Source organism: Drosophila subobscura, chromosome O (genome assembly GCF_008121235.1).
Source record: "Drosophila subobscura isolate 14011-0131.10 chromosome O, UCBerk_Dsub_1.0, whole genome shotgun sequence".
Classification (NCBI taxonomy): domain Eukaryota; kingdom Metazoa; phylum Arthropoda; class Insecta; order Diptera; family Drosophilidae; genus Drosophila; species Drosophila subobscura.
The window spans coordinates 28,368,958-28,396,167 of NC_048533.1; the positions used below are offsets into that span (position 1 = coordinate 28,368,958).

The following is a 27,210-nucleotide window of genomic DNA, read 5'->3' on the forward strand; positions in this document are numbered from 1 at the left end:
CAGCAAATTGCTACAAAGAAATTGAAACTCTCCATAGGGAACACCCACAAACGAAAGCAAACGGAAGCTACACATCTCCAGAGTCCCAACTGAACTGTAACTCAAGATCAAAGGAAGACCATTACACTGATCAATGAACCCAGAGTCCGTCCCAGAGGCCGTTCCGGATCCACACATCAACGTCATCTCTCTGCTTCCGATCTCTCGCTCGGTCTCCCTGCTTCCGATCTGTCTGCACTCGATCTTCGGATCTTTTTTTTGAGCTTCCTGAAGAATCAATTACACGTCCATCCAGCAGCAACAGATGTGCGCTGGCGAGAGAGATCACTAACCATCTCGAGTTACGCCAGACACGACACAGCACTCCGTTTTTTGTGGCCTTCATTAAAAAAGAAAAAGCTGCAAAATGTTTATAGTCCTGGCAAAATGTTTCTCTTCCAACTGCAACAGAATATTCCTTTGCCTTCGTTGCTGCTGCTTGTCTATGCAATAAAAGCAACAGGACAATAGCTGTGCCATCAACAAGGATATCAGATGAAACAGGTTGCACCCAGCACCCAGCCAGCTCCTTCTCCCCTTAGATAACTAAGAAGAATTGTTTTTTAGTCCCTGTTATTGTTGTTGATGCGACTAGCGGAATGTAAAAAGTCAGTTCTTTGGAAATCATTAAAAATGCGGTGCTTTTCAGGGAAGAAAATGAAAGGGAAACCCCCACCAACAAAGCAGAGAACTCGTTGCCAATCGAAAACAAAAGCAAGTCACGGACATTTGTACGAAAATTACAAGCAATTTGTATGCAGACTGTGGGCCCAGAATTTCTTAAAGATTTTAACACTAAAAACAGAGCGGAATACTCGAAGAAAAAAACTTGGGGACTTTTCGTATTTGATGGGAAACATAAAGAAGCAAACCAAAGCACATCTTATTATTCATTAGGATAATGAAACCTTAATAAATGGAGCTAATAATGCAAGGAATTTGTGGCTAATATTATGGTGAGTGATTATATATTAACCAAAAATAATGACTATAAATAAAATTTGCCAACAAATTCCAATGCCAAATGAATTGTCAGTAAGCCAAGCCAGAGGCAAGATAGTTTAAGCTGAGCCCAAAAGTTTCCATGGAAAATAAAGCAGAAAATACACGAAAAATAGTTCCACTCATGATACTTCCACTGCTGATGATCACCTGTTGATGGGTATTATTCTTCCTGGTCTACAAATAGGCAAATGGGCTAACGACGAACGTCAGAAGCGAGCCGCGCACGCGCTCTGCGCCTCATTTCGCATTCGAGGCAGAACTCTGACGCGAACGTTCGCCGAATTATGTGCGGAACATGTGACGAAGTACATCGAAACGGGGCGTGCGAACCGATTGGCATTATAAATGACCGCTGGCAGATGATTGTCCATCCAGCTGACGATGTTGGGTGCCGCGCAGAGACACTTCGTGGCTGGACTGACAATACAGGGAGATGGTCCCGTGGGATACCCAGACCGTTTGCTGGCCTACGTGATCCACTGCACATCAGCCAAACATCCAAACAGCCGGAAAAAGTTACCTATGGTCCGAGGGTTTGCCCTACGAGCAGGAAGTGTGGGCTGATCGACGTCGTCGACCGGGTTCAGTGTCCAGTTTTTGTACTTGAAACCCAAATTACGCAGTTCCCGAAATACACCGAAATATAATCGCCCACCCCCCTCGTTATTTTTGGCCCGAACGTAAAGTACCGCTAGGCGGGCAGGCAAGTGCGCAAGTGGGCCGACCGAAAACCCGGTTGTGATGTCACCAGGGGCTAAGCGGGTTTTTCGCTCCCCCTTTTGTTTTTTTGTACCCCAACTTACACTTGAACTCGATGCACAAAGCGGAGAGGCTCCGGCGGTGGCGATGATTAACGTAGCCCCAGCCCCGAATCGAATCGAATCGAATCGGACTGGAACCTTGTTCACGCTCTTCTCACGTCAAACGGGGAGCTTGCATAAGAGGACACCCCCAGATCACATCGATTGACACGCCCCTTAAACCGATTAGTCGCAGTCTCTGTCAAAAAAAGGGCCACTGGGCAGGTATGCGTTCAAAAAGGAGACATTCAACTCCCTTTACGGGCTACCAAAATAGCTGAAAGCTTGACAATAATTTCTGTATAGCTTTCAATCTCCGATCCTAATTATTCAATTAATTATTGACTGCTGCACCAGTTTCGTTTTTTTGCTTTCTCTCATTAATCATTTGCTGTGTTGTTTCAGCATTTAAGAATCAATTAAGTGCGAAATTTATTGTGCGAAAACGCGTTAACAGTGCAAAACAATGACAGTCATTGTCGTCTCGAATGACTGCGCAAAAAAAACCAAAACGTTGATGGAGAGATGCTTTGAGTTACTTCAAGCATTTACGCACTCGTTTAGGGTGGAGATTTGCTGTGGGTACTAAAAATAATGCTACCCTTTTGGCTGCATTTATTTGTAGCCACTGAATCAACTGGTTTTGTTCTTTCTTCTCTGAAGTTTTTACTGATTAAATATGGAAGCGAGCGGGCAGAAAAGTACGGGATTTTTATGGGCTAAGGTCTGAGGTTATGAGAGTTTACCTCAAGGTATTCGTAGGAGATTATGGCTTTCAAATCTTTACGAAATCCAAATAAATTCACTAAAAGCGTGGCCTGTGAGTTGCTTCAATTATGGTTAATATTTCGTATAGCTACTACCATTTCTTGGGTTAATTATTTCCCATAAAAACATGCAACAGTAGGACCTGCCTTAGACATAGTGCCATGCTTCTCAATTGTAATGCACGTGGAAATCCATCAATCATAAGCCAAACCCTCCTCTGATTTGTTTCTACTTTAGTTACACTTGGGATCTACTTTAGTGCCGCTCAGTGATTATCCGCGACTCATTAACATGCACGTCCACACAGCCCTGACATTTCAGCTTGCAAAAATTAAACTTCTCCAGCTGAATTTTTGCCACAAAAACTTCCCAACAGTTGCCCAACCCAAACGACCAGAGCCAGTGCCAGCCATGCAGCCCAAGTACAGAAATTTCCTGCACCTGCAGCTGCTTCTGTCGCTGCTGCTGCTGCTGCTGCCCTTCGCTTTGACAGCTAAGCCCAAGGCCATTGCCGCGAATCCCGATTTGCATGTCAAGCCAGCCGTGCGTACAGTGAGCACAAATGGCTACCGGCTGACGGAGGGCGGCCACGTGGGCCGCTGGCTGCTGCACATTTTGATCGGGAATAGGTTCGCCTGCGGCGCCTCCTACTACAGTCCGCTGTTTGTGCTGACCTCGGCCAGCTGCCTGCACAGGCACCGCAAGAGGCTCGACACTGCGCGCGTGGAGCTCGTGGGTCCCGACTTGGATGACTCGAGCAACTACGCGCTGATTGAGAGCGTTAATGTGCCCAAAGGCTATCGCTATCCGGACAACTACATGGACATTGCGGTGGTGAAGCTGCGCAGGAGCCTGCAGGAGGGCGAGCAGCACTTTGTGACGCTCTGCCAGCAGCCGCTGCGCAGCTACGAGAAGCTAACGGTGGTGGCCTGTGGCGTGGATCCTACGGACTCTACGGATCGCACCAGCACCGAGGATGTGGCGCTCATGGAGAAGCGGGACTGCCAGCCGATGTATGAGAAACACAGGCTGAGGATCTCCGAGACGATTGCCTGTGCGCGCGAGTTCAATCGTGGCAGGTATCGCATGTACGAGTTCGGCTGCCCCGTCACAGCCGCCGGGGATCAGCTGTGCGGCATTGTGGCCTGGGGACCACAGATTGGTGGCGCACATCCTGGACTCTTCACGGACATCTATCAGGTGAAGGGATTCATCAGTAGGGTGGTGAAAGGCATGCAGAACGACAGTCGACGGCTGGAAAGACGCACACGCCGCAGGCGACCGAAGCTGGAGCGCAGTTGGTGAGCGTTCGAAAGGGTGCCTGGAAAATTGTATACAAATAAATAAACTATAATAAAATGCAATGTGGGCAGCTCAGCAATGTGTGGCACTTAACTTGGTTTGATGTGTTTAGCTGCTGACTTTTGAGTAATTCTCGCAGCGATGGAAGTTTTAAATTTTGAATTTGAGCGCCCAATAATTGTCCTCTCGTGCTCAATGTCCCAAGCTCATTGCTATCAGCTCAACCAGCTTCTGTTGCACAGCGTTTCGCAGCAGTTGCTACAACTTATCGGTTGATTTACGTTTATCGCAGGAGAGAATTTCCCAGACTATCAACAGCGCGCGAAGCTAGCTATATTTTGAATTGAACGCTCGCTAAGCTTTTTTAGACGAGAGAGAGGAGAGTCAAAATAGTCTGATTATAAAGGACAGTAATGTTTTATAATATTAGAAAGGAAAGAAATTCTTAGGGGGTGATTTGAAACTTAAAAGCTGGCTAGTATGCAAAATTCCAATAAAAATGTGGATAATTTAAGGTCAAAAGTTATACAATCCAAAATTAGTATTTTTAATAAGTTAAATTGCTTCTTCAATCGGTTTAAATTATTGTTGCAGTGTTAAAAGTCTTTGCAAGCTAGTAATATTAAATAGAACATCAAAATCGAGGAATATGATTTAAGACTACGGTATATTTACGGTATATTTTTAAAATGAGAAGGTATATTTTGGTACACTTTTTAGGGTTGTGCGGTATATTGTATCGATTATTCCGCGGTCACACTGAAATAAAAACATTTTAAAATAATTTAAAAAAACATAAAAATACAAGCGAAAATGGAAGTTGTGAGCGAACTGGTGCAGTTTATGCAGCCCAATCAACGGCTGGACCTCAAGGCGGTGGCGCTGACACACGTGCTGGGTGAGTGCAAGGCACAAACAGGTGGCAGGCCACATTTGGCACTCCACGTGCGGCATGTTTTGGTTTTTGTGTGAGCAACAGTGACGTCACATGCTAGGCATTTTCCAGGTCTCACAGGCAGCGCCGAGGGCAAAGCGGCAATACTCGGCCTGGATGACTTGCTGATGGCCATCTTTGGGCTGACATACGACGAGAACCACACGGTGGCCAAGGATGCAGTGCTCAGCCTTATCAATCTCACGGCAGAGGAGGAGTGCGCCATCAAAGTGTTTCAGTTGGCCAAAAGAATCGAGCCGGTAAGAGCAGCAGCTCCCTCAAGGTAACACACTCATGGCCCTTCCCTTTGATTACTTGCAGCCCTTTGCCATTGTGGAGGTGGCTGCCAAACACATTGGCGACGAACAGTCGCCGCTGGCCGATCCCTGGAGCATGGTGCTCAGCAATCTGACGCGCGTCGAGAGCCTGGTGCACGAGATACTCGACATACTGGAGCGTGACGAGCAGACGCTGCCGCGACTGGCCCGCGCCTTTGCCCAGTTGGACTTTAACAAGAAGAAGGCGCGGCTCCACTACCTGGCGCCCATCTTTTGCAACCTGACGCAGGTGCCGCGCGGCCGTGAGCTGTGCTGCCATGCGCGCTACCAGCTGCTGGAGAAGCTGCTGCCCTTTGCCTCGTACGAGGAGAATGTGGTGCGTCGCGGCGGCACCATTGGCATACTGAAGAACGTTTGCTTCGATGCGGTCTACCACAGCGTGATACTCGGCGAAGACGACAACATACTGGTGGCCATACTGCAGCCGCTGTGCGGCCCCGAGGAGTTTAGCGACGAGGAAAACGATATGCTGCCCATTGAGCTGCAGGTGAGTCGGCTACCCGTCCATGCAGTCACCCGGCTAAGCCTCGTCTCTCTCTCACAGTACCTGCCCGAAAGCAAGCGCCGTGAAACGGATCCAGATCTGCGCAAGATGCTGCTGGAATGCCTGCTGCAGCTGTGCTCCACGCGTCGCAGCCGTGAGATTCTGCGTGCCAAGGGCGCCTACGAAATTCTGCGCGAATATCACAAGTGGGAGGCGCGCGTGGGCCTCGATCGTGACTGTCTGCTGGCCTGCTTGAATGTTGTGGATATTTTGATCAAGTTTGTGCAGCCGCAGAGTGCTCTGTTGATTTGTCTCCTGCCTAACGCGCTTTATTTTATTCCAGAAATGAGGATGAAATCGGTTTGGATAACTACAAAAGCGTTGAGGTGCCCGCTGAGCAGGCCGAGAAATTTGTGCAGGAAGACACGGACTATGTTAAGAGTCTTTTAGATTAAAGAACACCTAAATGTTGGACTGTAAATACGCGTAGTGTTAGTTAAACTATTGAATTACTCAATATAATGTATGCAGTTGTTTTTTTATTCCGAAATGCTGATAGTTCAGCTTTTTTTTGTAATGCTCCAAAAATCTGTTGCCCTAGAAAAGTTCACTTAAATGCAAGAGAAACAATTTCAAATTCTTAATTTTTGTGTTTGATTAGTTCAAGTAGCGCTTGACGATAACTAGTTAGTTGCTCGGTCTATCCTTTCTTTTGATTTTTGTATATGTATAAAGAGTTCTCTTAAGTGCTAAGGGGATACGCTTCTCGTATGAAACTTCAATTTTATTTTAACAAACATTTGCTTGGTCGTCGTGTGTGAAGAGGGGGGTTTTGAGGTGCGTTTTGATTAGTTTTGCGCTTAGTTATAGTTTTTTTTTAGTTGCACTGCAAGCAAGCGATTTCAGCGGCATATGTACGTGTGTGTGTGTGTGTGTGTGTGTTTATTCTGTATGCAAAAACCCTTCTTGTTCTATCAAAATTTGTGTGTGATTTGTTTGATTTTGCGGAAACCATTTGCAAGCTCGCTTAGACTCGAAAAAGTGTAAAAAAAATACAAATTCGAACCACTCCAACTCGAATTAACTGAAAATGTATACAAATATTCTGTATCTGTGTGTGTCTGCCTGTGTGTGTGTGTGTGTTGCTGTTGTTGCCTAGCTTTTGCATATACTCGTAGAGCTCTTTAATAATTTGTTTAGTTGGTCCTATTGGTTCTTCTTCGTCTTCCCTCTGCTTGCCATATCAAAAATGTAGTTAGACTTTAATATAATTATTCGCTAGGCTAGTTGCAAGTTGAGAACTTAGTCGTTAATTTATAGCACTACTCCCATAATTATTTTGGTTTTTGTTAACTTAGAACTGTTTCCTGCATAAACGGGCCACTTCAGGGGAAAACTGCGAACACACAGAGAGAGAGAGAGAGAGAGAGAGCGATCCCATCCCTGGACAGTGAGCCACACTTATAAATAGAGCCAATGGATTTGGCTAACGATAAGGTCTGGCCATTTTACAACCAATTCAGAATCAGATAAGCACCACTCGTACATCAGTTTTCTACGAAAAGTATCAAATTTATTTAGCGATTAACCAGAGGTCTCCTCTAGGGTGCACCTATCTAGCCATCATGCGGCGCGACAGCACCTCGTAGGCGAAGAGCTTCACCTCCTCAGAATCGTAGGGAATGTAGAGGCAACCGTGCGACGGATGCACCTTGCCGACGGTCAGAGATCCGGCGTGGTAGCCACGTCCCGCATACAGTGCCTCACCATCGACATTTTGGCCAACGCTGACGGCGCCGGGCGGCACGTCACCGTTCTCCGCGGCCAGCCACTCGTAGTTAAGGCCACTGAGCGCTTCGTAGCTGTCCAGCTCCACCTCAGCGCCAGCATAGGCCACGTAGGCCTTGCCCTTATTCGGGATCACCTTGGCCGGCAGCATGTCATTGTTGTAGAAGGCGCGTCCCACGTAGATGGTGTCGCCATCCGAATCGTGGCCGGCCACAACGGCGTTCTGGGGAACAATTCCGTTACTGTAGTGCAACCAAGAGTGACCTGTAAGGAGTGTGCGTTGATTGAGGCTGGGAACACTGAGCTCCTGAATGGCTGGTAGAGCAGCTCGTCTTACCATCCATTTCGTTCGGGCTGTAGCTGTGTACTAAGCATGCCCATATCGAGGAAGGTATTGCTTGGGCGTGGAATAACTTTATCAGGTTCGAACGGACGCGATAACGAATCAAATGCACTCAGAATAAAGTATACATATATGCGAGTATATGAATTGATACTTTCTACCAAAAAATGCTGCCTAGTTACACCACACTCAAAGAAAGCAAAAAATATGTGGACAGAAATTTGAAAAGAATTTCTAATTATAAATTTTGTGTACTCTCCAGAGAGAGATTTTATGCACCCATATTATTGTGCACTTTAGATTTTAGTTGGAGTTTTATTTAAAAAATATTTTAAGTCTTTAAAATGTAGAAGAAATTTCTGTTCAGAGAATTGAAGACTAAATAATGAATTTTAAAAATTTCTAAGGTGTAGAAATTCGCCTTTAAATTATATCTGATATGAAATTAATCTTCTGGTTATAAGAAGTAGAGGGTTGCTTTTTCTTCTTGTAAAATAATTTTTAATTATACATTTTGAGTACTCCTCAGACATATTTTATGCTCAAATGATTCTGTATTTTTAATTTATCTTTTATCAAATATTTGAAGTCATTAAAGTATAGAAGGAATTTTCAAAGAGAAATAAATTGCAGAAATTTAATTTCTAGTACATTCTAAGATGTAGAAATTCTATAAAAATATCTAAAATGTAAAAAAATGAATCTTCTTGCTGGAAAACTGAGTTTCTACTTTTTCTTTGTGTGTGGTGACTCAGAGTACACCCAAAAGGCACACCAGACCGGCAGCGATACCCCTATCAAAGCGGTATCAAAACTATGACCGAATTGGTGTCTGCCCGCACATTGATAACCCCATAAAGAATGTATTTTTTTGGTGTAATTTATGACCAGCTTTTATGGCTTGATTTAAGGCGTGTGCATAAGCCGGCATACACTAGGGTATGCCTATGGGTAAAAGGTATTACGTGAGACGGAAAGTGACCCACTTGAATGAAATAGTTTCCCTGTTTCTTGGTAAATTGATAATATTTTGGTACAAATTCCTAGCTCTCTGTGTTCGCTGGTTCGCAGTTTTCCCTTGCACCTTGCAGCCCACTAATTTATTTATACACAATTGTTTTTTAATCTATTAATCTGGCCTAAAATTCAGCGTTCATTGTAACAAATTAATTTCAATTTGCTTTCATTACGTTTATGTATTTACAATAGTCATCTAGGGAGGCGAAAAATACTCCAAACGCACTCGCATATAAATTGAAAAAACATTTTGCTTTGCGTTTTGCCACCCGCGTTAATTGTGAAACTTAGCAGCGATAGCACGTTAAAATCTAGTTTTCGTTTTGCTTAGAAGCTAAAAATAATTGCAATTCGAATTTGAATTAAGATCGCATTTGGTTGTGCCTTTGATTTGGACTCCGCGAATGCTTTTAGCATACAAGACTCTCTGCGCTTTGTGTTCAATACAGTTATTGTTAGATAGTTGTTGAGTATTCATTCATTTCGTTTAAAAATCACATAATTGCTTGATGAAATTCCATAAAAAATATGCACTCCATGGGCCACGCTGTGCGGTATCGAGCGTGTCCTTGCTGCGCTGCTCCTTACTCAGACTGTGGCTGTGGTCGTGGCTCTGGTGCAATTATTATAAGGTGCAATCCTAGACACTGAGAGAGTTTTTTTTTTGTTTTGTTGTTTGAAGAGTGTGAGGAGGTATGACATGCAGGTAGGGGTGGTGGGGCGCATCGGCATTGCCAAACCAAAAGGGGGGAAAGAAAAGATATTTCCACTCGCAGCTCGCAGAATTATATTAAATGCTTTTCCACGCTCTTTTTTCCACTTCATTTTTCCAATATCTGCTCAACATTTATGGGGTCTTTGCCAGCACATCTGGCACATCGTTATGGTTGCCACTTCTATTGCTACCTTGCAGCTGCCACCAGCAACACCGCAATGCTAAGCAGGTGCCGCATCAGCGCCTCCACCCTCGCTGGATGCTGCCGCCGCGACGTGGCCGTGTTGCAGGCATCCGCATCGCTGCAGCTCTGCAGGCAGCCATGCACGTATCTGTGGGGAGGCATAAAAAAGTGCATGAAAAAAATGTCGAATGATGTTATCAGCTATCGCAGTTGGTAGCTCCCATTTTACCTATTATCGTAGTAAAACTTTCCACAGTGCGACATGCGAATTAACTCGGTGTCTGTGGTGAGGGTGCCGCTGTCCAGGGCACAGCCACGCACCGTTATCGTTTCGCCGGTGTCATCTGCAGGCAGTGGGCGAGGGAAATAGAAATTATATTAATGTCATGCATCTCATCCATCAAGCGAGAAAATGCACTTACCATAATAGCCGGCGATCTTAATGCAGGCCGTGGCCGGAAAGAGGCCATCGCGGCCCTTGCGCCCACCCATGCAGGGCGACTCGAGTATGGCCGTGGAGTAGTTGTTGTGGAACGGATCATCGCACGCCTTGTTGGCCCCATTATACGAGATGCACTTGAAGCAGTCTATGCAGTAGCCTGTCGTACGAAAGACACATCAAAATGCGATTGGCATCATTCTGATTAATTCACAGCACTTACCGCTCCTGACGAGCAGCACGAGCAGCAGCAGGGACAGGCAGCCGAGGATTTCCATGATTGAAGTGGGCGCTGCCATTGCTCAAGGCTTCAACGCTTCAGTCGGGCACAATCACAGAACTCACAGCATAAGGCCATTGACGGATAACGGACACACCACGTGGCTCATGCTGCGGGCAAAAAGGGAAATTCATCAAAATTAGCAAATGGATTGAAGACTCTTCGTCGAAAGTGCTTAAAGTGCTGCCAAAGTTTTTCGATTTCTGCCGAAAAAGTACTCGCTTCAATGCTTAAAAAGCTCATAAAAAGTTGAACGAAAAAAAGAGAGAACCGATGGTCATAAAAATTATATCCACAATCCGCAGATATGCAATTTCAGCGAGTGACACGGAGAGCAGGCACCGGCACCAGCACCAGCCCCGGCTCCAGCACCCACCACAAAAGACAGAAAGCCAAGAAAAATTAATGGCAATAAATTGCACAATGCCGCCGCCCGCCATGCCCTGACACAATTTCTCCTCGCACTTCTTTTTTTCTTTTTGTTTTTCCCCCTGCGTGTTCCATATTTTTATTGCCGAAGTGTAAATAATTGCTTTTCAGTCGATTTTCGTGTCGAATGCGCGCCATGTGCCTGTTCTCACTCCGCTGTGTTTTTCCTTTCCTTTCTTTTTTGGGGCTCCTCATTCCCTGCTTTCCTTTTTTGGGGTTCCCTTTAATGGCCACTTTGATGGCCCAAGGTGCTCTGCTCTGCTCTGTTTGGGTCAATTTTTTGTGCGGGAGGATGGTTTCTTTTTTTTTTGTGTTTGTTCTTTCGAATTATGACAAATGATTTTGACTTACGGGCTGTAAGTGTAGTTAAGATTGGTGCTCGAAATTTATGGGCATTATGCGTGTAGATTAAGTGGATGATTTAAGGATGATGCGTGAGACAAAAAGGGAGCCAAACCTTCGAGCGAGGGTGGAAGCTGCAAGAACCCTTGCAATTCGTTCGATTTATTATGGATATGCTTCATTTTTTTATCATCTGGGAAGTTATAAAGGGATAACGCCATCAATCTTTGCACGAATATAATTTATTTTCAAATCAGAATCAAATTGATGGTTACATCTACAGCAGACTTTGAACATTTCCAGCGAATTAAAACACATTTTGTGTGGATCAATTTTGATTGGAAATTATGGCACTGGCATTTAAGTGGCTCAAAATCCACACGAGTCTACCGGGCACATGCGAGTAGAGGTGTAACATCCTGTGCAGCCGCAAAATCCTCTGCATTAATTATGTGATTTTGAGTGTGTCTATCTGTGGATTGGTTTGGCTGCAATCTGACTGAATCTGTCAAAGGTTTGACACTTTGAACAGCACCGAAAATGAAATTATGTTTTGGGCATTAGCCTGAAAATGAGGTGATTGATTGCTGTGCTACGGCCTTGTGGTATCTGCATAATGTAATTAAAGGCAGCTGCTAAGTCAGAGAGCTACCAATAAAGTTGCCTGCAAGGTAAGGAGATTTGTAATTAAATCGCAAGAGCTTCAATCAGCTTATAAGTCTGCTGTCGTGGCAATATAATTATGTGTACATCTAGTTGCACATTAACCACTAAGCAGTCGAACGAGCTGCCAGAGGGCAGAGAAAGAATGAGGCGGAGTGGAGCGGAAGTGGTAGTCAATGGCAGTGTTGACGGAAACGGAAGTCGATGCCGCCCCTCCATCTCCATCCTGCCTGGCTTCTAGCCTTTTGCCAAATGAATTTCACCTTTGTTTGCCTTCGTTCAATGCATAGAACACTATAATACTGCCCGTGCTCTGTGTCTGTGGCTAATAAATACCTTATATATGTATAGAAAATGTCTGCCATTGTCCTCGCCTAACGACCGTCAATGTACACAGTGAGAGCACGCTGCTCCTTTTGCCAGTACTTAATCAATTGTGTGGCTTTGCCATGGGGACTTTTGGGGGACCAAGCCCACAATCGAATCAGGAATGAAAGACACCAAACGGACAGCCGCCAGTCAACTTTCTTAGGCAGCTGGCTGCCACATCGTTACTTTTACGACAAAAGACAAAACCAAGCCAAAGGCAGTTAGGAAAGTGTCTATGTGTGTGTGCGTTGTCAAACAATTAAAATCTCTACGTTAAAATTGCCGTTTGTCAGGAGACATTTAATAAGCAGCTCTCGAAAATTCTACAACAAAGTTGGTGCGGCCATTTAATCGCTTATTCATGGACCAACTTGCCCTGTGGGCGGGCATTAAAAATGAAAAATGAACTTAAAGTTGGTGCCCCAAAATCTGCATTTGACAAAGAGCCGGGCGCGCTCAATTGGAGGCCATTAATCTCTTAATCTGTGCCTGTTAATGGCAAGCCAGGGGCAGTACAGCCTCATTAGGCTGTGGGTCAGATTTGATTAAGTGACCAACACCTGGGGGCCAGTTTGGGCAACAAAAATTAGGGGCCAGCTAGGGCTACAAAATGAGGGGCAGCATTATATTACATTACATTGCATTACCCTTCTCATGGATGTTTATATTTGCCATTTTATTTCATTGAGGGATAATCCTGCAAGACGCTGCAGCCTGTAAAAAAAAACTTCACTAAAGTGCGTGCAAATTTCTGGTTCCTATTTTCTATAACTGCCTAAAATTGCTACTACAATTCGTCTTACTGCGAAGTAATCTCCTACACACACGCCAGTCATTTCTTTGGCCTCCTATTGGGTTGCCTTTTTGTCAGTTTACTGCCCAAAAAAACGTTGACAAAAATGATTGCCGCATTAAATGTATGTAGCTCATAATTTGCCATCGCCCAGCTATCGTCATGGCATGTGCTTTCAAGGCCAATTAACTTCTAATGACCCCGACTATTTATGGACTGTGGATGGGTGTACCAAAAAAAAAACGGAAATGTTCGGGACACACGTAAAGCGATTGGGCATTCGATTTATGTCCTGGATCGGACAGAGGGCTTACATTGATATGGGTTCGGTTCTCGATGTGGGAGTGCGGAAATATTTGTCGTTGGGCTTGCAGCCCATGCTAACCGGTAGTTAAGCCGCCCATAAGCCTTTCCATTCTGCCATTCTGCCGATTTTGTTGTTTTAAAGTTTACAATCAATGAAAGTTCGGACCATCAAGCCAATTTAAAATCATATGTGTGGGAACTTGAGCCATTAAATCTATATAATCCTTGCCACAGAGGGGGGTACATTTTCAAGTGGAAAAGTCAGCTTATGCAAACACAAATATTGATGGTCTCAACCAGCATGGGGATACACGACACTCGTATTGATTGCAGATTGCTCCCGACTCTGGTGGGAATTTAATTTTCTGTTCGTTTTTTTTTTCTGGCTAACTTTTGGCACAAATAAAATTCTCTTTTAAAGTTTTTCAACTTCCAGAAAGTTTGTCAGTTTCCACTGAAATTTAAATGAGACTGACTAATTTTCACTTGAGTAAAACGTACGGCAACGTGGCACCTTGTCTGCAGAATTGAGGTCAATGGTCTGTAGAATATAATTAATGCAGTGAAGAGGTCAGCGTCTGCATTCGAGATGGCTGCTCCTGGAGGTTGAAGCTGCTTAAGACATTTGAATGAAGCTTCTTGGAGCAGCTTCTAACTGACACGAAGGCCGCTGCTCTGTTTGCTGCGCTGTCTGGCTAAGTGAGACTGTGATGGTTGTGTGTTTAAGTGGTTTTAGTTAGTACACAGAGCCAACAAATTATTATAATAAACTAAAAATAAAATAATTAAAATGTTTTCATGTTAAAAAATCATTTGTGATTTTTGTAAATAATTTTAAAGCATTAATTGCATATCTAAAATGTTTTTATTCACATTTCTTAGCATTTCTTTGATTTTAAATACATTTTTTTGCCAGTGTAACCTTGGCGCCTAATGTGTGTCTGCAATGTTCACTGATTCCCAACCACAATTGGTTGAACAACAGCCCATAATCGACGCTCTTCTGAACGCGTCTGTCACTCAACGCTGCCACTCGCCTTTTGCATTGTTGTTCAGCTCTCAATGCCCCACACGCCTCAATGGTCAAACGCAAAAGGGAACAGAACAGGTAAAGGCAACTCAGACACAATCCTCAGCTCTCGCTCTGTATTTTCAGAGCTTAGAAAACACATTTCATTGCTGGTTTACTCTGCTCTTCTGCTCGCTGCTGGTCAACTAAATTAATGAATTTACTCTGCACTTTAACCATCGCCGTTTCCGTGGGTTGTGGGGGGGAGCCGCGCATGGCCTGTTGTTTGCTTTATCCACTTTTACTTTTTTGGCTTCTGCTGCGGTTTTTAGTTAATAGACAAACAGGACAATGACAATGGGGGTGCTGCCTGTCGCTGCCTTTCGGTACTTTCCTTGCAATTAATTTAATTATTTTCTAAATATTTGATATGGCTTTTAGCGGGATTTGTTCATTAACTAAAAGTTGCTTAGGCAAACGCGTAGCTGAGATTAGTTTGGGAGATTTTACTTAGTTTTTACTTCAGCTAGAGCTAGTCTTGATACATTTTAATTATTCCATGAATAAAATGGACTTTTAAAGCAGGAAAAGTTCTTTTAGATTCCTCTGTCTATGCCTTGCTTCCTTTTCCAAAAGTTTTTGCACAAGGAACTCAATCAAAAGTTCGGTTGAGTGTATGACCGAATGACATATTGAATAGCTGAGTGAGTTGCCACAAACGGAAAGTTTTCAGGCCACACACAAAGCGGTTCTAACCCAAGCCCACCCATGTGCCCCAAAGGGATTTGCAAATTTCAAAGTGTTAAGTTCAATGTTTTAATGAACATCTATTTTGTGGGTAAAATAAAACTGACTGTGGATTTCTATCAGCATTTCCTAATGTTTATTTTAGGCAAAAAATAAGAATTTTCTTGTAAACAACAAATAAATTTCATGCTCTGCACACAGATTGTGCTTCCAGTTAGTTTTTTTTCTTACATTTGATGGCATTTTGACAAAACAAAAATCCAATTAAATGCAAAACTTCCATCCAAGTGTAAAGAAACCTCCTTTGGGGTTGAGGAATTCAATGCATTTCAATGAGGATAACCAGCAAAGTGTGACGCATATGTAGAAGAAGGACTAAGCTCATGTGAGCTGCCATAGCTATACATTTCTCTTGCCACAATTTATTAGATTTACTGGCAACATTTTGAGTGCACAACACAGGACGCAGTGAAGCTGAAAGCGGATGTGTGGCAGCCACACAAAAATGCATGAACAATCTCAATCCCCAACAGCTTGCAAAGACATTTCCATTTTAAATAGTTTCCAAACTACAACAAAAGCAAATTTATGCTCAGTTAGTGTGCAAATGTTGAAATTAAATGGTCTGCATGCTGAGTTAATTAATTGAATACAATTGAATGGCCAATTAGTTCAAGGCAGCAGGTGCAGAAATTTCCATTATTAATTGATGGCATTAATTGGGCTGATCAAATGTAAAGCTAATAACGAAGAGAACTCGTGAGCTTTAGTTGAAAAGAGAAATGAAATCAGTCAGAGTGCATTTCGTAGAAATAAAATCCAGCTCAAATCTTAAAGAACTTTTTAACTTTTTTCTCGCCGTTTTCCCATCACTTTTTCTCCTTTTGTTCCATTTTGCCCCATTGTATATATTTTTAAAAGGTGTACACACAATTTTTCTTGGTTTTTTCTCCGCTTTTTACAGACTTTGCAGAATGCCATAAAGTACGCAACCAGAAAGTGTGCAAAGTTGGAAAATCTCACCGGCAATGTAGAAATGTTTTTCTCCGGTGCAGTTTGGAGCTGGGGAAAAATTGCAGTCGAGCGTTGAATTTAGTGTGAATTTAGCCACTAAAAATTCTTTACTATTTTACGAGAGTTCTCCACTGGGAAATATACAGCAAAACCAACAGATTGATGACAAGGGTGTGGTAATTAAATTTAAATTGCAGATGCAGAAAAATGTTACAGGAAAGGTATAAAATAATGGATTGAAAATTGCGCGGCAACTTCTGAAGGTGGTCCCAGACATGCAACTTCAAAACAGAAGCCGTGAGCTGCAAAGAAGATTAATGGCAACGGCTGCCAATTTGCGGCACTCCTCAGCAAAATGTCGGATTTGATTTGATTGAAAAGTTACACCCCCCGCTCCAGATAACAGTTAATAATTCACTTTTCCACACAACTCTTTTGCATAAATTACAAACGAAAAAAGAATAAAAACCACTTAAAAGAATCGTATTTTGTTGAATTTTCAAATTTCATTACAATTACACAATTCAATTTGTCTGAGTACAGAAATGGAAAAATAATTACGGCGTGCTGCCAACACGTAATGAACTTGTTCAAATTCAGCTGAGGGAAGGCAGGCGGGGCAGTGGCGGGGATGGGATGGGGAAAGGAAAGCTGCCGTAAAATTATGAAATGCCGCTGAAAATGAAGAAAGTTGGTTGCCATTTAAGTGAAACTTTTGCTGTGAAACTTTTGCCAAAGAAGAGAAGTTTTTCAATGCGCGATGCGGTGCCCTGCCAAAAACAATCCGCAGCGAATTCAGTCAAGGGGATAAATGTCTTGAAGCAGTCTTGAAGAAGCAGACGTTAAAGAGGTTTAGGTTGGGGTACAAAAAGAAGAGAGTCTGAGTGTGGAGCTGCTGCCAAGGACACAGAACACAGAAGCCAACACAACACAATTTATGATCAGCCAATAAAAATAATTGAAAAAATCAACATGGAGAGAAACTGCACGCAGCGCGGCGTCAGGCAGTCAATGGCCAATGGCACTTGGAGTAATGAACCCAAGGAAGTCGAGGTCCTCGTCCTCGTCCTCGTCGCAGACGCAGCCAACGCCTTCATCGATTGAAGTCGGCAAAATCGAAGTGAAATCGATGCCACCACAAGGCACTACCAACCATGTTGTTTATGTGGACGGAAAGTACATATAGAAGCCGCAATAAAAAGCGAGACGAGCATAAAAGGGCAACAGGAAACGGGAATATATGTAAAAATAAAAATAAAAAAAAGAGGAAACCAGGAAGTCGTTGGTGACGGCAGCCTTCAGGCCTACTCCATTTGTTTTGGGTTAAAGGTTTGAAATAAATAATATATGGGGGCTGCTGCTGCTGTTTCCGTTCTCAGCACAGGGCGCGGCTGCTGTGCGGCTGAAATAAAAATAAATATTGCATAAGCCATTGATGTTTGACTCTCTGCTACGTTTGAAACATTTCATGAAAGGGTTTACATCAATCAGATAGATGGCTGCACATATGTTGGCTTGAACTGTGTAAACTGCACACGCATTTGACATTTACTTTGGTCGCTTTAAATAATACTATAAAAAGTCAGCAGTTTATTACTTGTTTAGAGCGCTAAAAGTACTTGTATTGCTGCATAATTTTTCCAGAGATTTTTTTTCCTTATTTTGTGAGAAAATTGTACAGCGTCAGGTTTCCCTCCTTGACTTGACTTCAAACACACTTGAGGCTCATTTTCGTCGCCACAAAAAACTTGAGAGCGTCAAATTTCACAGCTTTTTCAGCTCTTTGGGGTTTACTTCAATTTTACTTTCAAGTCTGAGTTTTGGTTTAGTGCAGAAATTTCATTTAATTTTACTTTAACTCCCAAACATGTTTTAAAGAATTATAAAATGATTTTAGCAACATAATCAAATGTTGCACATTAATATTAATATTTCTGCCGCCTTTTTTCTACAAAAAAAAAGTGTAATAAAACAAATATTAATTAACAAACGCCACATCAGGGATTATTACAGCACCTTAACGGGTCCTATGAAGCCATGAATTTAATTTCTGTGCAGTGAACTTTTTTGTTCACACCTTCAGCTGACTCTGAGAGGTACACACTGGCGCACCTTCTCCTGGGATTGGGATAGACAAGCAAACCTGAGGCAAAAAGTCAGCGACCACAGCAAGAGTGAACCTCTGTGCACTCCCTCCACAGTCCTTTTTTTTTTTGTTTCCTGTTCCTCGACAAAGTTTGATTAAAAAGCCGTCAACGGAGCAACTGAACCTGCAACAGGACAGATTGGATTGGCAGTCGGGACATTGGGTCTATTTCGGGCACGTAAACCAGCTGAAAGGAGTTTTCAATCTGAGTGCAACTCTTGATGCTTGCTGCCGCTGAGGCTGTTCCGATGATTGAATGGAATGGAAATGGGTTACATTTTTGGGAAATTGTCGGTGCTACACTGGTTTGAGATTCCATGTTTTCGCTCTACAATTTGCACCACAGCTATTTCACTTATTTTATAGTTACCCCCACGAGAGAGTTGACTCACTGGCAGATCCACTGTATACTCAACGTGAGAGAAAAAGATCTCCATCGTCAGCTCATTAATCTCATCAATGCACAGCACGAAAACATTCCCACTTCATACGCAATTCAGCATATCTTTTCTTACTTTCTGATTATTTACCATTCAAGTTCATTTATTTATACCGAAAGACTTTTGAAAAATATTTACGTAAACCAAACGAAAATACAGCAAAATTCAAAGTGAGCCAAAACACTAAACAGAAGTGGCCAAGAAAATGAGTAAAGTGAAGCACGGACAGGCGCAGGCAGGCCAATAAAAATCCCATGAATTTGCATAATTATTCAAGCAAAATTTCATTAGCACTCGAATGGCAGAGACTCAGCAAGGAGAAGGCAGGGGAGCTGCAGAGAATTTCAATAATTGTGCGACATTTTGTTGGAATTAGCTGAGGAGATTTTTCATTATTATTTCTACACGCCGTAATTTCTGCAATACTTTTTATTATCACAATAAATCACAACGAATCACAATCACAAATTTACGATACACACAAGGCAGGAGAAAGCAGAAGGAAGTCTCTGCAGGCGTGAACAAAACACAAAACACATCCGCCAAACGGAAGCAATCTACGCAAAATTTTGAGGCAGCAATCTTGGCCCCGACTGACTCTTTCCGCTGCCATTTCCTTCAGCACTTGCCCTTTGGCACTGGCGTTTCATCTGCGGAATACTCGTATCGCAGCAACCCTTTTTGCTTGTCTTTTGTTCTTTTTATGCCCAGGAAATTTAAAAATAAAACAATTTCACCTGGCAACTCATTTGAATAATGGCAACTAAACGCAGAAACTTTGCATTGGACGTACTTGATTTTGCTTCATACAAAAATGCCATATCTCTCGACAATTTTTCATTTCTGATGAGGCACTTCCGAAACCTACAGGCGAATGAGTTTCTTAGCGGATAGCGAGTGAAAACATAGACTTAATCCAACTGCTGAAATGGCTGCAAACACCTTATTAATGATGGTAATTTAGGTACACATTATTCATTGTCGTCTCTGTGCTGGAACACCTGAAGAAAGCGCCAGCTGGAAGGATATAAAGTTGCCAGCAAGTGACGACTTTACAGCCACTTAGGGGAATCCTACTTTGAGTGGAAAGATTGGCTCACAGAATCGAGTTATCTTAGTTTTGTGTTTTATTTGCTGTGTTTCTTCATAGTGACAGGTCTTGACTTGAGCTTTATAGCCAGAACGTGCTCACAAATGGCCAGCCAACGTGAACGTAGCAAAAGGGATAGTGAAAGTGGCAACCAATTAGAGTCAAACTAAACGATCTGAAACTGCAAAATTGAGGTGTAAGGAAAGTCAGTCAGTAGCCATGAAACAAGACTAGAGAACTGAGCTCAAAAACAGCCAACAAAATAAAACGAAACTGTGGCCAAACAGCAGAGAAAAAAAAACTAGCAATAAAAGCCATAAACCAACAAAACACACAACAGGAACAATGAAATGCCAAACTTTTTGCACACAGAGAGAGAGAGAGAGAGAGAGAGAGGAATGATGATGGAAGCTGGACAAAGTTTTGCTATGCTAGTTTTAAAAATTTAAACAATAGCCAGACCCCAAAAGGAAAATGGGTCTTCTGTTCCCCAGAGTAAGGAACAAAAAAAAATAAACCAACAGAACACAGAAAACACAGAGCAAACAGCAACAAACTACGAGGAGCACAACGAGCGTCAGCTACAAAATGGGAAAGTTTCGTTGGCAGGGGGTTGAGGAGAGGAGCGTGCCACATGGAGTGTCCTGTGAAATTGCTTGCCAGGCACTTTTCTCCCCAACCTCAGTGATGTAGTTTTCAAAGGGGATTTCATTATTGTACGTAGCAGCTGTCTCCAGCATTCATTTTTGCGTAGAGCGCAATTAATGAGCTGACCAGCAGACAAGCAGCTTCTTTGTGGTCTGGTCCCTTTGAAGTGGTCTCGCAATTGTCCTCAAATTAACTTGAAGTACAGCATAATTCTGATTAATTTGTGTGTCTACAAACACAATGATTGAGGAACAAATATCAGCAAAGATAGTATCAAAAGGTTGCTCAAAGGCTACTCGACTGAGGCCTCACCTTTACATCGAGGCGCACACACAACACACATTTTGCACGTCATTAATCTTACGTTGCAACATCGTTCGGGTTCTTCCCCATTTTCCACTTCTGTTTCTCTGTTTGCTTTGACACTTTTGCTTTTGTTGATATTACAGAACGGGTGAGAGGCAAAACCCAACTGAGGGCCAAACTTTGGCCCCTCTCACTTTCATGTTCATGTTTGTTCTTCCCCCAGAAATGTTGCGAAATTTTGCAGCAAGGGGTTCACGGGGTGATAGCCATGTTGCATGTCCTGGATGGGTGCTGCCAGCAAATCTTTGTCTCAGTGTCCTCGTTCTTCTCTAGACATTTCCTTTTTGCAATTTATTACATTTTCTGCAATATTTTGTGACCTTTGTGACCTAGCTTTAAAGCCAGAAAATACCCTGGATATTAGAAATAACTTAAGCTTGCCCCTAATACGGTCTGAGTCCATTTAATTAAAAAACTCGATTGTTTTTCTTTGTCTCACATGCTCTCAAAAATCCCCACTAATGGGGGGACCAGCCATGGTCCATTTCCCTGATGAAAACTAACTTTTTTTGTAGGTCAAAACATGGGGAAAAACAAAGCCCAGGCCAACATCGATTAGCCCAAGCAACACGTACTCCATTTTTATTGAACTGGACGCCGGAGAGTCCAGCAGCTGCAGGAGAGAGCAATGAATGGGGAAGTGAGACAGTGGCAGAAATGTCAGAAACGATTACCAAAGCAAACAAGCAAAGCAAAAAAAAGTGAAGAAAACTATGGCAAGCCAGACAAAAGCAGAGGGAAACGAGAAGAAAATGAAAAGGCAAAAGAAAATTGGGTAAAAAAGGACAAGAAATGAGTAAGAAAAAGACAACAAAATGAGAAAAGGAAAAAGACAAAAGTGAATAAGAAGCTAAAATGTAAATCGACAGCAATCATAAGATTAGAATCGTGTCTCCAACTCGATGATCTTTGATCTCCACTGCGGAAAATGTGCCCTGCTAATGGTAACAGATGGCTCTTCAATAAGTTGGGAGAAAGTTCCTGAATAAGGGCCACATGTTATGGCCATAAGATCCATTCGGTTCATGTCAATTGCATCATTAATAATAGCCGTCCGACAGATGCAACCCACAGATGCCTGACAGAGTCCAGCAGCTGCCAGTCCTCTTCCCCACTGATGTCCGCTCATATATAATTCGAGAATGCCAGCTCCAGTGTATGTTTTGTGTCTTTTGGTAATGGCTGGCATTTACGGCCAGAGATTTGCAGACAATAAACTTATATATAAAGACTGGGACTCGGATTCCCAGGAAGGGGTGAAAGCCTCGCACTTGACCCACCCAGAAAGGAGTGAAAAATGGCAAAACTAAGTTCCATTCAAGTGTTGAAGCATAGACGTGTTTTGCATTGCAAAGTAGCCACAAAATACAATGTCCTCAAGTATGTCATTCGACCACTTTTTGCTCTCTTTAATATAAGCTTTGCCAGCATCGATTCAAGCCAGAGAAATAGTTACTTGGATGCCTTTTATTTCTTGTAGTAATTACCCATAAAGACCCATCAGCAGCAAAGAATAGTCCAAGAAGACTGTTAAAATATTTAACATTGTCGGAAAAATAATAACAGACGATCCAGAGCCACACGGATAAGTGACAAAAAGAAACACAACAAAAAAATATATGCAGAGCTGCAGGAATCTTTATAGCTTCAAGAGATTTGCATATGAAAGGCCCAACGCATATACTGAGAGCTGAGAAGATATTGCCAGAAGGCAGCAACAGGAGAGGCCTTAGAGTGCTAAGCCAGGCCAGGCCAGCACAGGACACACACAGCAATCGCTGCAGGACGCCATAAAATATGTAAATTACGGAGCAGTCAATGCTGGGGGAAACTAAGGTGCCGCTTTCTATGTGTGCAAACTGTTTTCATCATGTACGATGTGTGGGCAAGGACCCTACTTTACACAGTGCCAGGACAGAAAATAGGGAAAGCCATAAATTTCCCAGCCAAGAACGTCAAAATTATAATTTACTTCCGCAGCAAACAGCAACAAAAACATTATGCAGACAACAACAAATAAGTCAGAATAAAAACCTCATTCCTCAACCGCTGATTGTTATTGTTTTTTGTGGGTTAGCAGAATTCAAATTTCATTACGAGCCAAAGGAAAGGAGACTTTGAACTGCGTTGAAGGGGGGTACATAAGGACAATCAAATATACGACAAGCAAATGATATGCATGAGTTTTCTTTGGAATTTCGAAACAAGTTTTGCCACCTCGCCGTCGGCACTTGGCACAAAAAGTTGTGCTTAGATTTTAGAACTTCGCTGTAAAACCCGGGACATAAAGCTATTATCTTGATGGAGTTTTCTTTTGGAAAACAAATTTATTTTTGTGGGAATTTTGTTGCCTTTGTTTAACTTTAATTCGAATTAGTAGCAACAATTTGAAGCACAGTTTTATGGGGCTGCTGAAGTTGCAGTTTCTATTTTTATGAGCATTTATTTATCTATTTATTTCTTTCGCTAAATCCTATCTTTGCGAGACATTGAAGACATCGAATCATACTCACAACCTGTTGAATCTTCCCGCTTTTCTGTCACTTATCTGCACAAAACAGTTCAAATGCTCCTCAAACTCCTCAAACAATTCAATTTGATATGAGCGTGTGACAGTTCCGGAGGGATTTCATATTCAATCCGACACCGATCAATGGATGTCAATTTTCCACCTGAGCAGCTTAAGGAAAGGTGAAAACATGAAAATCCAATTGCTGTCGAAGAAACAAACTCAAAACATTCGACATGGAAATCCTTTTTAAGACTTTTGCCAGTGGGAGAGTGGAAAAGCTCCGGCAAATTGTTTTTCCATTGTTTTTTTGCCGTCTGCTCAAATGTTAAAACGTTTCTTCGTCTAGTCAGGATATAATCCTTAGAAGGAGACTTTTTTTTTGAGTGGGAGTAGAACTGAATGGCTGAAGGTTTTTTGTGGGTTTTCATTTAGGCAATCGTTTCGTTAATTGACGGGATTGATAAACAAGTCTGATTGCATCCAATAGAAACGAAAAAAATATTTATTATAATTTTGTATCCATTGCATTTTCTGTATTAGCCGCCAGCATAATTATTTGAGTTACTTATCCAACAGCTGGCATCGCAGATGAGTCAAAGCAAATGATAATTTTCTCAATTTCAACTCTCCAGACGGATGACACACACAAACAGCAGGCGGAGCATAAATTTCAAAGCGTAGCATTACATACTGATAGAATGGCAGCATGACAGACTGAAGCAATGACAGTTGCATGGAGCGACAAACGATTCATGCATTCCTTCGTGCTGTCTTGACACTGAGAAATGGTTCCTTGGATGTGGGTTGCAGGCTACACGAATCCGTCCTCATGCCAGACTCCTTTCCTACGCTTCGTGAACAGGCAACATCATCATTATGGATAGAGACAGGCGGCAGCAGCAGCTGGTCCCCCAAGCAGGATTCCAGACATTTCTTGAGCCCCAACAGCTACACCTCGCCCACTCCCTGCCACATGTTCAGCTGAAAAAGTGGCAAACACGTTGCAACTATTGCGGAAATCAGCGCGTATCCCTTTCGCACCCCGGGCTCTTTTTCCTCGCTGTTAATGCTGATGAGAGCCAAAGGTGTGGCTTTGATTCTGTTGCGGCTGTCACCATTTCCTCGACATCTGCGGAATCCTGCGGAGTGCTGCTGATTGCCAGGGGCATCTAGATGTCAGCAAATTTATCAATTAAATGAGAAATACCTTGAGTAGGCAATCTGTATGCCACTCTTGGCACTGCCACACTCTGCTGTGGCTTGCAAAAATATTTGCTGTTAACCTTACTAACGATATACAAACAGATCTGACAGCCTGAACCTATTGACAGCATGACAGCAATTGAATCTTATGCAAATTTGTGCCGAAATGAAAACAAAATCTCTTCCTTTTTTCCAGAACAAACTGTGCAAGCGAGATAGAGGGAAGAGCAATGCTCTGCGACTATCAAAATAACACACACAAAATGTGCCAAATGTTGTCTGGCTGCTGTCATTTCAGTTCAACATTTCAGCAAATTGGCTTTATATGACAGCCAAATGTGTGTGTAATTATTCCTGTCGTCTGTCGAAATGGATGGGGCGGGGTACCTTGGGTCAGTCCGTACCCCCAACAATTATTATGATGGTGGATTAAAGCCTCACACACACACACTAATACGTTTGGGTCACGCGTGTGTACTAAAAGTGGACTTGGGGTTCACTTTTGCTACGTGACTGTTGGTAATTTTCGTTCACACTGCGTATACGTATCACAAAATTGTCCTGATGCACCACTAACGCACGACATTTGCGAGTGGTTTTGGGTTTCTTTTGGGCCCCACAATACAGGTTCCACATGGGACTTGCTCTGCCTAACGCTTCATCGCATTTAGCCATATTATTATGGCGTTTATGTGGCTACCCCGCAGCCCGCCCCTACGTTTGGCTGCTAACACAATGTTGCCAGGTTACAGGTTCTTTTGTTGTTGTTTCCCCACTGTTTTTTTCTGTTTTTCTTTCACTGTTTTATTTGTATTGTTTATTGCCCTTTTATTGTTATTTCTGGTACGTACTTTTGCCTCTATGTAATTCTGTTTTAAAGGCAAATATTCGGCAAAGTTTGAAATCGAATTTGTGTTAATATTTAATAATATTTTGGTACTCACTTTAATTGTTCTCTTAATCCAATGAAATTCTATAATTGATTAGAATTCGGTGATCTTCGTGGCAGCAGCTTGACTTTGATTTTTATAATTATTACACATTTTTCGTGGTTTTTGTTTTAGGGTAAATAGTTCACCACACACGAAATTGAATGGGAATATAAAAAAGACTTGTACAATAGAAGAGCCACTCGACTACTCATTTAAATATTCCACCAGCGTTTATTACTCGCATGTTCACTGCGAAGCGGGTCGATTTTTGTTGTGTATTAAAATAAAGCACACGTGAGTAATTGTGGGTGAAAGGCCTTTGGCGTGTCGCTTCTGGGATAGTGAAAAGGTCGGCAACAAATAAAGGCCGCACAGAGTGTGAATGAATGGGTACGAGTAGGAGTATATATGCATGTGAATGACTGTATGTAAAGGTGTATGTATGTAGGTTAACAGGGAATACAATTTATCTATTTATTTACTTTCGCTTTTCTGCTATTTCCATGCACCGTTTTATTGTTTTATTTTGCTTCACCCACACGTGTCGCGTTACGCAGCTCTTTACGTAGTTCTGCCACGTGGCGTAATGTTCTGTGACGTACCGTGCCACTTCGTTGCGCTGCTCATGAAAGCCGCATAATGACTGAAGTCTCGTCGGACTGTCGACAGCGACTGTGGCAGTGGCAGCGGAAGCGGCAGCTCTGCCCACTTCGACGCACGCATTCAGAGTCTGCGCAGGAAAAGCCGTGAAAATGAAAACAAATTTAACACGCCAATGGTGTCAGATGGTCTTAAAGCGGGTTCCACCAAAGTTTTCTTGGGTCGTACAATAATTGATAGTTCCTACCTGAAAGTAAAGAAAAATATGATTTAACTTTAATTAATTTTAAGGGATAATATTAATATTAATTGCTTAAATATTTATCTGTTTCTGCAGATTTCTGCAACAAAGGCAACTTTTGATTACACCTCGGAACTTAATTGAGTGCAGAGTTTTTATTTGTACTTTTTCGTGCATTGTTTGGTTTCGATTGTGTGTGTTTCTGTGCTTTCATTATCCTATTTTTAACTTTTGCTGTTTACATTGTGGAACAGCATTCATGTGCTGTAGCTGGATCACTGTACCCGAACAGCTACAAGCAAATATAATCACATTAACATCAGGGGAAAATCTTTGTGTATTACGCACAATAATAAATGAGTGCTGCCTTTTTATAATTTTTGTAATTAAAAGCAAGCAATGCGAATGATTCCATAAAACCATGGCACTTTTTCCAGTTCTATTTAAATGAATGATTGCAACCTTCACACAGAAAAGGATTTTAGACTCCACTCCAAATAAACCCAAAGTCAGATATGTACGAATTCAAAGGCTGCTTTGCTTCCCCACCGTTCATTCAATTTTTGGGTAAATGAAACTCTTACAGAATTATCGAATTTATTTACACCGCAAGCGTCAATGGGAAGCTCGTGTTTCCACCTCATTGCTTGGCCTGACTGTTGCTCTTCAGGTGAGAAATCACCTTCATTCATCAGTGTCAGATTGAATATAAAAACCTTTTCTGGTCAGCCGACAGCAGAAATTATGTTTCCTTCATCTGCTCTAAATAAATAATTGAACTGTGACAGGAAGGTTGAGATTTCTACCCTTAGCGTTTGTTATTGTGGATTAAAACTCCCTGTGGGTGCTTCGATTATGTTGTGTTCAAAGGCTGAGACTTGATTTCCAGTATGCCATCTTAATTCTTTTCTTATCGAATACTTT

General features: G+C 42.4%; 4 protein-coding genes across 6 annotated transcripts; 2 read left to right on the plus strand and 2 right to left on the minus strand.

Annotated features, from left to right (window-relative positions):
• Positions 1-3,003: 3,003 nt before the first annotated feature.
• Positions 3,004-3,977, plus strand: LOC117896655 (seminase-like). Its single transcript, XM_034805102.1, has one exon. It carries the CDS (start codon positions 3,024-3,026, stop codon positions 3,915-3,917), a length of 894 nt encoding a protein of 297 aa, XP_034660993.1. The 5' UTR covers positions 3,004-3,023; the 3' UTR covers positions 3,918-3,977.
• Positions 3,978-4,650: 673 nt separating this feature from the next.
• On the plus strand, positions 4,651-6,215 carry LOC117897273 (protein HGH1 homolog). Of its 2 annotated transcripts, none has more exons than XM_034805999.1 (5): positions 4,651-4,812; positions 4,921-5,108; positions 5,170-5,673; positions 5,731-5,948; positions 6,014-6,215. In XM_034805999.1, exons 1-5 carry the CDS (start codon positions 4,728-4,730, stop codon positions 6,123-6,125), a joined length of 1,107 nt encoding a protein of 368 aa, XP_034661890.1. In that variant the 5' UTR covers positions 4,651-4,727; the 3' UTR covers positions 6,126-6,215. The 2 variants fall into 2 exon arrangements, with proteins under 2 accessions (XP_034661890.1, XP_034661892.1); XM_034806001.1 differs by having other exon boundaries at positions 4,921-5,107; positions 5,232-5,673.
• A 1,059-nt stretch (positions 6,216-7,274) lies between these two features.
• On the minus strand, positions 7,275-7,898 carry LOC117897275. The gene is made up of 2 exons (XM_034806004.1): positions 7,796-7,898; positions 7,275-7,722 (listed from the first exon to the last, which is right to left on the minus strand). Exons 1-2 carry the CDS (start codon positions 7,800-7,802, stop codon positions 7,283-7,285), a joined length of 447 nt encoding a protein of 148 aa, XP_034661895.1. The 5' UTR covers positions 7,803-7,898; the 3' UTR covers positions 7,275-7,282.
• A 778-nt stretch (positions 7,899-8,676) lies between these two features.
• LOC117897274 lies at positions 8,677-26,094 on the minus strand. 2 transcript variants are annotated; one of them, XM_034806003.1, is made up of 6 exons: positions 25,928-26,094; positions 25,458-25,530; positions 10,380-10,546; positions 10,140-10,316; positions 9,947-10,061; positions 8,677-9,865 (listed from the first exon to the last, which is right to left on the minus strand). In XM_034806003.1, exons 3-6 carry the CDS (start codon positions 10,453-10,455, stop codon positions 9,721-9,723), a joined length of 513 nt encoding a protein of 170 aa, XP_034661894.1. In that variant the 5' UTR covers positions 10,456-10,546; positions 25,458-25,530; positions 25,928-26,094; the 3' UTR covers positions 8,677-9,720. The 2 variants fall into 2 exon arrangements, with proteins under 2 accessions (XP_034661894.1, XP_034661893.1); XM_034806002.1 differs by lacking the exon at positions 25,928-26,094 and having other exon boundaries at positions 25,458-25,593.
• Between the last annotated feature and the right edge of the window lie 1,116 nt (positions 26,095-27,210).